Source organism: Zophobas morio, unplaced genomic scaffold (genome assembly GCF_036711695.1).
Source record: "Zophobas morio isolate AGI-343-1 ecotype UQ-CSIRO unplaced genomic scaffold, CSIRO_AGI_Zmor_V1 ptg000428l, whole genome shotgun sequence".
Taxonomy (NCBI): Eukaryota; Metazoa; Arthropoda; class Insecta; order Coleoptera; family Tenebrionidae; genus Zophobas; species Zophobas morio.
This window is the reverse complement of record NW_026972532.1, coordinates 35859-46431: the sequence shown is the minus strand read 5'-3', so window position 1 is coordinate 46431 and position 10573 is coordinate 35859. Positions and strand designations below refer to the sequence as shown.

General features: G+C 29.6%; 1 protein-coding gene across 1 annotated transcript; it reads left to right on the top strand.

The window, feature by feature from the left end:
* The first annotated feature begins 3569 nt into the window (after positions 1 to 3569).
* Positions 3570 to 10281, top strand: LOC135120843 (uncharacterized). The gene is made up of 9 exons (XM_064045163.1): positions 3570 to 3592; positions 3644 to 3747; positions 3803 to 3941; positions 4083 to 4125; positions 4181 to 4248; positions 5127 to 5213; positions 5610 to 5692; positions 6763 to 6831; positions 10117 to 10281. Exons 1-9 carry the CDS (start codon positions 3583 to 3585, stop codon positions 10279 to 10281), a joined length of 768 nt encoding a protein of 255 aa, XP_063901233.1. The 5' UTR covers positions 3570 to 3582.
* Positions 10282 to 10573: the final 292 nt, after the last annotated feature.

Below are 10573 nucleotides of genomic sequence, written 5' to 3'. Positions count from 1 at the left end.
ACTAGTTAACTAAACTTGATTAGCAAGGACCTAGATACTAACCACTTAGGAAAAACTATTTATATATAAATCACTCTAAATGGAGATCTAGAGTAAAATAGTTAGCGTGTTTTTCCACTTTTAGACATGTACTTTGACCTTAATGCACCAAAACTTGGTTGTATCAAAATGTGAGCTGACTTGTTATAAAAGTATATCCTCAGTAGTAGTGCACAACCAGAGTTTTTTCAATGGCCCCCTAAAGTTAACGCCACTGTTACTTCGAACAAGGTTTGCGGCACTTGGCATGTAAGAAGGTACTATAAGTCAGCTAAAAACTTAGAAATCTAACTACTCTATCATTCTTTCGAAGCCATTAGATATGAATTGTTCTACCATCTATACTAAGTCCTTTTCACTGGTGTATATCTCGTTGGTGAATTTTTTCTAGAGGGACAGCTTCTTTGTTGTTGGATTCAGTAAGGATGTATAGAATTCGGTCGGTTAGTCTAATATACCTGTAAGCCTAGCAGTGTCGTTATGAAGTTATTGAGCCATCAATGTCCGGAGATGGGAACAATCTTTTCATCCTCGCAAAAAAACACTAGATTACACCAAGTTTGGTAGCAGAGTCTAGATCGAGTTATGGTGGCCGGACTCGAGCATTAGACTAAGGTCTACTTTAAAGTTGACTCTAAAATTCAAAATCTAAAATAGCACGAAAGAAAAAAGCTATAAATCTTGTCGGACGAAAAACTAATAATAAATAGTTTTAAAAATAATGTATATAAGGTTTGTAACTGTGGTGCATCTTAACTGAAAGGCTATATAACCAACCTACTACAGGTGGGTGGTTGTATATAATCCTTATCGATGTCCTGTTAAATAAAAAACTATAAATTATAAAAAACCCACGTACATAAATTCATTTTAAAAGCTGAGTAAATAGCCTTAAGCCCTGCTTTAAATTACTGAGTTGAGTAAAACAGGTTAAGAGGATTTATTTTCAATATTTATTAATTGTTAGCTTACGTACATGCAGATAGCAAAATTATAGTTAAAATTATAAAGAACCGACCTGACCAAAGAAGTGAAACAAGCTCTTAACCAACAAACTATCACATCAATTTCTAGGATAATATAGCTTTCGGAAATAAGCACGAAAATTATTTGTTCAAATTTACCAAGAGCTGTGCAATGCAGGGTCGTATTTTTAATAAAAAAAAGTTTATTTAATCAAAAGTCAATAATATTTAGTTAATTTATTTACAACATTTATTTAAAAGGTAGCCCCTAAGATTCCTCACAAATTTTGCTAAATTTTTATTTATTCTTTTAAAATGATATAAACAGAAAGATTAAAATAATAAATGAGTAAGTGATCTTCGTTTTTATTTCTTTTAGCTCATTGAACTGTTATTATAACCTAAGCAGCGCCGAATTAATTGTCTGGAGAGGTAGCCAAAAATATGCAATGCGAAACTTTTTTTTGGAGAAACTGACCCAGCAATGTTGCCAACCAGACCTTTTCCGCTGTCAACTAAGGCGGGATGTTATTTTGATTTTATTAGAGCAGTACAAATAATTCTAGTCTTATAGCTTTGATATTAATTTCCACGCATTTATCTTTTTACTAAGGTTAACTACTGCCACAGAACACTGCCGGTCTTCTCAATCATTTGTACTTTGCGTTATTAAACTCTGAATTATCACATCTATAACAATAGTGTTTTTTGTTAGCAACACGTTGCATTAAGAACTCCTAAAATATCTATATCACTTGCACTTGTATGCAAAGTTAAAGTCCTCGCTGGCCCACATAACCTTGCTCCAAGTTATTTTTAATATCCCTTCTCAGGCTAGTTGTTCTTCAGCCTGATAAATTAGGTATTTTTTTTCGGTAACCCATGGAAGGTTCTGATTCTACTACATCATTCGAAAGAAAAATATATTAAAAATATCACGGTTGTAACGAACTGTGCAGTTCTTAAGTAGGTTTTAAAACGCTTCATTCGTTGTGCACTTATCCTGGAACCTTAGCCACTCAAGGGATAGCTCCACGAAATTACAATATTTTTGACATAACATTAAATTTTCGTATTTGGCATTTAGTTTTGTTACTTATGAGACAAGGTTATATACGCACCTAGCGAAGGTCAAAAAAAAAGATTTGTGCGGCAACACTCTTTACCGCTGCCCGGTAAGACATTTTTTTATTTTAATTGAAACTAATACCAAATAAAGAGAAGAAAACCTGGTAGTCTGCAAGGTTGCTAGAAACAACCTGGAAGTAGTTTTTTGGTGTACAGAAGAAGAATGTTTTTTTTTTCGATGACATAAGTGTTGTATTTACAGAAAATGTCGTTCTGTACAGCAAAACTTGACCATAAGGTAAACTTTTGAATATCTCTGGTTCTGGAATTACTTTAAGTTTCTGTAAAGAGGGGTCTTTATAGCTCATTATTTTAGACATAAACGAATGCAAGCCTACTGAGTACACTATGCATAGTGATATTGGAAGGGCCTGAAACCTTTGGGGTGTTACTGAGATAACCACAACACTACAAACCTGAAAAATATTGATTGCACATTCATAAGTGTATGAGTTGGCCCAGAACCTTGACTTAAAAGAAGGCCAGCAGGGCAGCAGAGGCCATCTAACAGCGCCCTCAAAGCTGCAAACCTACCCAATCTTCTACGTAAATCACGACTCTAACGTAAAGTTCTGCTTTGTTTGTAGAATACACTCCTCTTCATAAAACTATAACCTTTTTTGTATAAAAAAAGTTTATTGTTTTCTAATGTCATCCTTTTTAAAATTTTTTAAGTTTGGTTCAATTAAAAAGTTTTTATTTTAATTTTTACTTAAAGTTGGTTACATAATTTATATTTTGAGCACAACTTCACTAGCTTTCCTCTACTATCTAAGCTAAAATTAATTATTGTTTGACTTTTTATTTTTTTACAAACCATATTTAATTTTTTTACAATAACTAACTTGCTCAGAAGTTTTAATCGCACAGTTTTAAACTATTTTGGCTTCCACCAGTGTCATCTAGTAAATTACCTTAAATTTTCTATAAAAAGTCCACTTTTTTTTTTAATGGTAATCTATTAGCTTTGTTACTATAAACTTTTTTTTGCTATATAGAAAAAGGATAAACTTGTTATTCTTGGGGACGGTTAACAATTAATAAAAGTTAAGATATAGATGAGTGCCTCTATTAATTTAGAAATATCAAAGCCGTTGCTTCATCTACGTGGTTCTGTTTTTTCGTCTAGTAGAAATTACTGTCTGTAATGATTTCTCTTGTAGTTTTACTTACTATTGCCGATTCTTATTCTCGTCAAAAAAAAGCCTCATATAGAGATAAAGATGTGAAAAGTAAAACTTTACTATATACTTAACTTTGTACAAGCTCAAAGTTTTTATAGTTTTAGGATGCCTTTTAGGATTTTATAATAACGGCAAGAAGGAAATAGCGGACTCTTTTGAGATGGTCGTTTTCATGGATTATTATAACATCCTTTAGTAACATTTTCTAGCCTTCGGACTTTGTTGGAAGTAAATTTAATTTTGATTATCATTTTTTTGAAGAAAAAATGAAAACGAGTATACCTAAATTCTATTGTTGCCGGCTATCTTTAAGTTTTTATTTATTAGTTGATAAAGTTCCCTCTTTTTCCTATTCATTTCTGGGATGGTACACAATTTGCTCTACCAAAGATTTGAACCCGCTTCCTGAGCATTTAGAATTTCATAAACTAGTATCATTAATAATCTATTAAAAAAAAGAGTTTTAATTTAACTTTTTATTTAAAGGTAATCTCTTCCACATCTTTAGAAAACCCGTATTTTTTAATTTTAAGCACCAACGAAAGTTATTACGAATCGCAAGGAAATTATTTATATTCTAATTTACCAATAGAGTTATATGAAACGTCTTTAACTACTTTAAATGGTTACATATAGTTATAATACTTTTTTTAAAATTTTTATTATCTTCTTTAATTTATTTTTTTTGATACTAATCGTATTTCAATCCTCAAAATTGGTTCATCCTTTTTTATTAATATATATAATCCTATGTGTATAAGTTTAGGACCTGAAATTAATTTTGTTCGACGTAGCTTTGAGTTAACGAGGTTTCTTATAATTAAAGCTATTCTTAATTTTTTTTTTTTTAAGTTTTATAAAAAGTAATGAAATGGAGAGAATTACTATTAACTTTTTATCCTGCAATGCTGATACCATCGAATCTCCTGAAGGTGACATATTTAGTTTATTAACTTATTTTTTAAATCTTATAAAACTGCTAGAAATGTAGCAGTTTAATATAATAAAAACCAATTAACTAGAAAATGAATAAAAATATTATAGTAAAAAATAAGAATTTATAAATAAAAATATAATAAAACGGATTAAATCATGTTTTTTTACTCTTTCTTTATAAATTAAAATTCAATTTCAAAAATTACCATAAAGTCGTTATGTTCTGAGCAGCGTAGTGGATATTACTCATATCAGAATCTTTTATAGAATTTATATATATATATCTATTTCTTTTCCCGGAAGGTAAAAGATTTAATTAACTTATTTATAAAAGGATTTTCTAAAACTACTAGAAAATTCACAACTTCTAATTAAAAAAGATATTTAAAAATAATTAATAACATAAATAACATAATTTCATGGTAAACGGTAATTTAATTAAGAAATGCTCATATTTATATTATATTAATGTTGAGCAGTTTTTTACTTTTAACTGATTAATAACGAAAAACTAAATTAAATATAAATTTTTTAAAGGTATTTCATATAATTAAACTTATTGATCTCTAAAACTACTAGAAAGTAACAAGTTTGTATAATTAAAAAAAATTAAATATGATTTAATTACGATTTAAAAACATAAAAAAATCAATTTTATTTTTTTCTGTAATATTATTAGTATTTAAATATATTATAAATATTGCTAGAAAGTTGTTATTATCTTAGTCATCTTTTCTACGATTTCTTTATACTTTTATTAGTATTTTTTCATTATTATTAAAAATTACTTTTTATAATACTATAAGTACTTTTTCTTCGGACGAGTTATTATAACCTCAATGAAAATTTTTTTGTTGGTAATAATTTTATTTAGAATCTTCGTTAAGGCCCCGTAAATGCGCTAAAGCTATTTATTATAAAATTAAACTTTTACTTGAATATCTTCAAGACGTAAAAGAAGGTTTTTTAGTTGTACTATGACTGCTTTTCTTTCTGAATTTAAATTCTTTTTCAATTACTTTTAAATTTATTTTTTATCTTTTATTCTAAATCTTTTCTCCAATACTTTTGAATTTATATATAATTTCAATTATACTGAAATTTTATTTCTTTTTTGATTACTTTTAAGTTTATATAAAACAACAAATTAAATTTTGTAAACTTTTAATTTTTTTTAATAATATAAATTTTATTTATTAATCAAATAATTTTTCTAAAATTTTAAAAAAATACAACTTTGCTATTATAAAAAATCTTTAATTATTAAAAACTTTTTTTATTATTTTTAGAAAAGTATAATTATTAATTTAAATTTTTATATTAAATCTATTTTATGATTTTATTTTAATTATCTTAGGAATTTTAAAAAAAGATTCTTCACTCCTTCGGGAAATTACAACTATATGCGACCTGCTTTCAAACGATGAACAACTAAAACAAGTTTTTATAATTTTTTAGCTTTAATAAGAAAAAAAATGAGTTTTATTTGTATATACTCATAAAATTTTTAGGAAAATAGCATTAAGAATTTTTATTTATGCTAATAATTTTTTAAATGTTCAAATTTATTTAATAAAAATTTTGTAATTTGAAAAAATTCAAGATTACATTTTGTAAAATATTTAAGAAATATTTAATAAATGTTCCTATGAAAGTTTAAAAAATTTATTATGTCTTTAGAAAAATTTAATATTTTAATTCTAATTATTATATAAAGTGTCGTTATATATAATAGTTAAAAGTTAATGTAATATCTAAATTTTGGTTATAAAATTTAGATATTAAAAACTTTATAGAAAGTTATTACAATAATTTCCGCAATACTAATTTACATTATAATATTTTAATTTATTTTAAAAAATTTTTTTAAAGGTTATAAGAATATTTATATCATTAATTTTAGCAAAAAATTATTAAAAAAGCAATAAATTAAAATGATGAAATATGATAAATTTATTAACCTTTATAAGAAAATTCTAAGTTTTAGAGTAAATAAAAACAAAAATTATTAAAGATTAGGAAATTAAAAAAAAAGTTAAAACTTTTTAATTACTATTAATATAAAACTTATTATTTGTAAATTTTTTTTAACAAAATTTAAATAATTTTAATAATCGTTTCAGTTTTAAAAATATTTGCTACTATATAAAAAAATTATAAAAATTTTTAATAAGAAATTTTAGAATTTTTTTTCTTTTTATTATTATAAATTTCTAATGAATGTCAAACAAAAATAACTAGTTTTAGATATTTTAATGAATAAAATTTGATACATTAAAATATTAATAAAATTTTTTATATTATATAATAATTTTTTTACAATAAAAAGTAAACACTTCTATAAGTTTTTTAATAATTACAGAAAGATTAAGGCTAAATTAAGTTTTTAATTTTTTTTAATAATTAAAAAATTTATATAATTATCGCAAAAATTTATTATAATCATGAATAAGCATTATCATACCAATGAAACATTAACTCTAAAAACTTTTCAATTATATTATTTATAGGAACACTTTGAATATGACGTGACTGCATTGCTTTCTGGCTTAACTAAAGGATATTTATTGCTTAGAAAAGTTGTAAAATTTTCGATTTTATCATAGTATTTATAATTTATATCTGTTTTAATAGTTACAGTGAATCGTGTCCTAATAAAATTCGTGAATTTACTATTTATAACAAAAAAAATAACCTTTCCTTTATTTCCGCGCCGGCTTTCTACTATATGCGATCGATAATAACTATAAAAAATGACAAAGTTAAAATTTAAGTGAATACAATTTTTTAATAATTTGAGTCCTTTTTAAGAAATTATTAAGTAATTTTCACGAGAATGATGCATCACAATTTTGGCGTTGGTGTTTACTCTGAAAATCACGTGTTCTTAAGGCGTGGTACATCATGCTATTTACGCCTACAACAAATGGCAGACTATACGTGCTTCTTTTTACGTGGGTGATCACGTTTTTTTTCTTTTCTGTAAACTTTTTTGCATTTATTAAAGGAGAGGAAGACTGTTAAAATTAACTCTGTTGAATTAAGCGGCATACCAGTTGTTTCCATACTCTATTTTCCACCATCACATGGCTTCATTGTGTGCTTTCTAACATGTACTCTAGTCATGCGCAATCTTACGCATTAGATTTTTTTTGCTTTTTTGATTATTTTTTTCCCTATGCGACGCACCCCCCTTTTTTTTCTATCAAAGCTTAAGAAGTTTGAGAAACTCGCAAAGGTTTAAATTATTACATTCATAACTTTATGCTTGTTCTTCTGGATAGCCGAGCTTTAAAATATCCATTTCTTTTACTTCGTTCTCTGTAAAACAAAATTTTTTTCTCTAATTCCATTTCAAGGACACCTTTCAAGAAGTATTATGCATTGGTTCTTACCCATCTAATCTATTTTAAATATTAACTGATTCTAAAGTAATTTTTCAACTAACACTCGGTTATAGTTGTTTTTATACTTTTTAAGTAGAACAAGCTTTTTAAAACTTTCTTTATCTGACACTGCTTAAATATTTAAATCTTTGGTAAAAACAGCAAACACACTGACTAAGTTTAAAGACTTATTTATTTAAGGTAGGTAGTTACTATTTATTAATGTCCTTTCACTAGCAAAATAGCAGTTCTTTTTAAGTAACTTTTTCTCAGGCCCTAATGAAATTTATAATAGCGCTCTTCAGCTGCACTAAAGTTCTTTTAGTTTTTCAATGATCCCATCGTTAAGGTCCAGTAGGATAACTCTAAGCAGAAGATAAAAAATTTTGAATATTTTTCTTCCTTTATATGCATCTCAATGCTATTTCGCGCATTCATAGGAAACAGCTCGAAAGCCGGAATTAATTACTTCCTCTGAGACATCCAAAGCTTCATTATAGGTGTTTTCTCCAATGTATACATGATTCCATGAAGCTCTTTACTGCTTAAATTCGGTAACGTCCAATACAACATAATTATTTTTATTTACAAAGCAGCTCCTTTCAGTTTTAAATAGATTTTAACCCAACTGGGATTCTTATTAGCTCTTGTACGATAGTGTTAGGGTTCGAAAGAGCTCCTGGTAGTTAATAATATATAGTTTCGCTATAGGGGTATATTTTTAAATGGGGTTACATCCAGTGAAGAATGAGCGTTACAATTATTATTGGGTTTTTTTTACTAATTCATTTTAGTAACAAACTTCCTTTCTTTTACTGCTCTCTAGTTATTAATATAGACTATTTAATTCTAGTTTGAATTACCTTACAATTTGTTATTTTACACTTGCTCATTCTAGTAAATCAAACAACTTCATTATACTACCCCTCAGTTGTAAAAAAGGTTACCATATAACTTATAAGTACAATATAATTTATACTAATTAATATTGGATAATATGATTGATTGGGCTCAAAAAGTCAACTTACGGCAGGATGGTTCTGTAACATACTTTTCTACAATGGTTATAGATAAAATAAATTTAGAAGAAGATAAGAATCTACAAGGTTAACACCAATATTTTTTAATTTTTATGGATTGTTAGTTCGACCTCTCCTGTCACCTTGATCTTACGGTTAATCTACAGCGTTGTAAAAGAGTATTCTTATTAGAAGGAGAACAGGGTTATTAGACCTTCTCGCATTCTTTTTAAAGTAAAGCTGTTTTGGAGTTTTTTTTTTTCCTATAAATGATATTTCCTGGAGCTCGATCGGGTCATAAAAGAAAATACCCAATTTACGAGCTCCCAACAAGGTGATAGTGTACACGCCAACTTCAAACTTGTGTTATAGCAATCTTATATACATGTATGTATTAAAAATAATCTTACCCATAACCCACATTATATATTAAAGTTCATCACACAGTCGGCGATAGCGTGCGCCCCCAGCTTTAGTAGTTGACCTCATCCGTCAGTAATCGATTGGTGTGCTGACTGAGCCGATCACAGTGGCGACAGCATTCCGTCGAAAAACGATACCCAGAGGTTCAATCTGGAGGTCTTTATGTAAGGCATCGTTGCGAAAAAACCACGGCGCGTCCGTTATAAGGCGTAGCAACTTGTTTTTCTCACATGAAGCGAAGAGACTATTGCCGGTGAGTCGTAGACCCAGCCAGCAGACGCGTATGTCATGATCGGTTGGGCGCCCAACAAATACAAGCATCATTGTAGTGTAGCAAGAATTTACTTCGAACATGGGAAAAGAGTTTGAACATTCGAGATAGTTTATGTGCGGCCGCCACGAGAACTTCTTGTCAGTGATGACTCCAAGTATTCCGCCTCAGGACTCCAAAGAATTACCTCATATTAAAAGGTCAGCGGCAATAGTGGTGTAGAGCGCTTCTTTGTAATAAGAAGGGCTTTGCTCTTTTCCGCATCAATAGTAATTTTCCAACGACGGCGCCAGTTGGCAAGCGTCCGTAGGTAGTACTGCAGATGCTAGCACAATAAGGTGGGTAACTTTGAGGTTGAGTAAGTCGCCGTATTATCCGCTCTAAGGCCCTCCGCTAGTGGAGATCGTTAGGCTGTGGCACGTTGGGCATAAAGTGCGAAGAGTAAGGGTGATAAATGAGATCCTTGTGAGGCGCAAGTTGTTAGTGCTCTTAGGGGTGGGTGCGCATCGCCCACACCGTACGCCAAAGACGCGGTATGTCTAAGGTAAAATTTAAGAATGTTAAATAGGGTAGTAGGAAGGGCTATGGCGCGTAATTTGTGAAGCAAGCCCTTGTGCCAAACTCAGTCAAACGCTTTTCAACATAAAGAACGACCGTGCCTTTTGCCTTCATTAAACTGAAGAAACGGATGGTGCACTCTGTCACGAGAGGAAGTTGTTGAGTAGTGGAGTGTCCTTGTCGAAATCCAAATTGGGACTCTTGAAGGGAGAGACTTGCGTCAACAACTGCTTTCAAGCGGCGCAGATGACCGCCTCAGCTACTTTACCAACTGTTGACAAGAGGCTGATAGGCCTGTATTTGCTCGGCGTAGATGCTAGTCGTGGTCTCTTAGGGAGCATCACAACAGTTGCCGTCCGTCTTCCAGCGTAGTGGGGAGGTGAGAGTCACCGTTGAGTTGATGAGGCAGCATGTTCGTTCTATCGCCATCATCAATAATTGTTTTTATACCACGTCGGTGAGACCGTCGAGGCCAGGTTGTCTTTGGAGTGAGCACTACAAAGACATACACATATTGGCCTCAGATATACTTCCTAAATTTACCACTTCTATATATGGTAACTTAGATCCCCCTCGTGAAAGTTCATGGCCCATAGATACTTTGTAGGTTATCCCATACAAGAGTGTATCTGAGAGATACAATTTTCTAAAATAAAGTTAAACC

Excerpts from the sequence above, each read along its gene's own strand:
- LOC135120843 (XM_064045163.1), top strand. Across the intron at positions 3,748-3,802 it reads ATTTAGAATTTCATAAACTA|GTAATCTCTTCCACATCTTT; the intron begins GTATCATTAATA and ends TTTTATTTAAAG. Across the intron at positions 4,249-5,126 it reads TACCATCGAATCTCCTGAAG|AATCTTCGTTAAGGCCCCGT; the intron begins GTGACATATTTA and ends AATTTTATTTAG.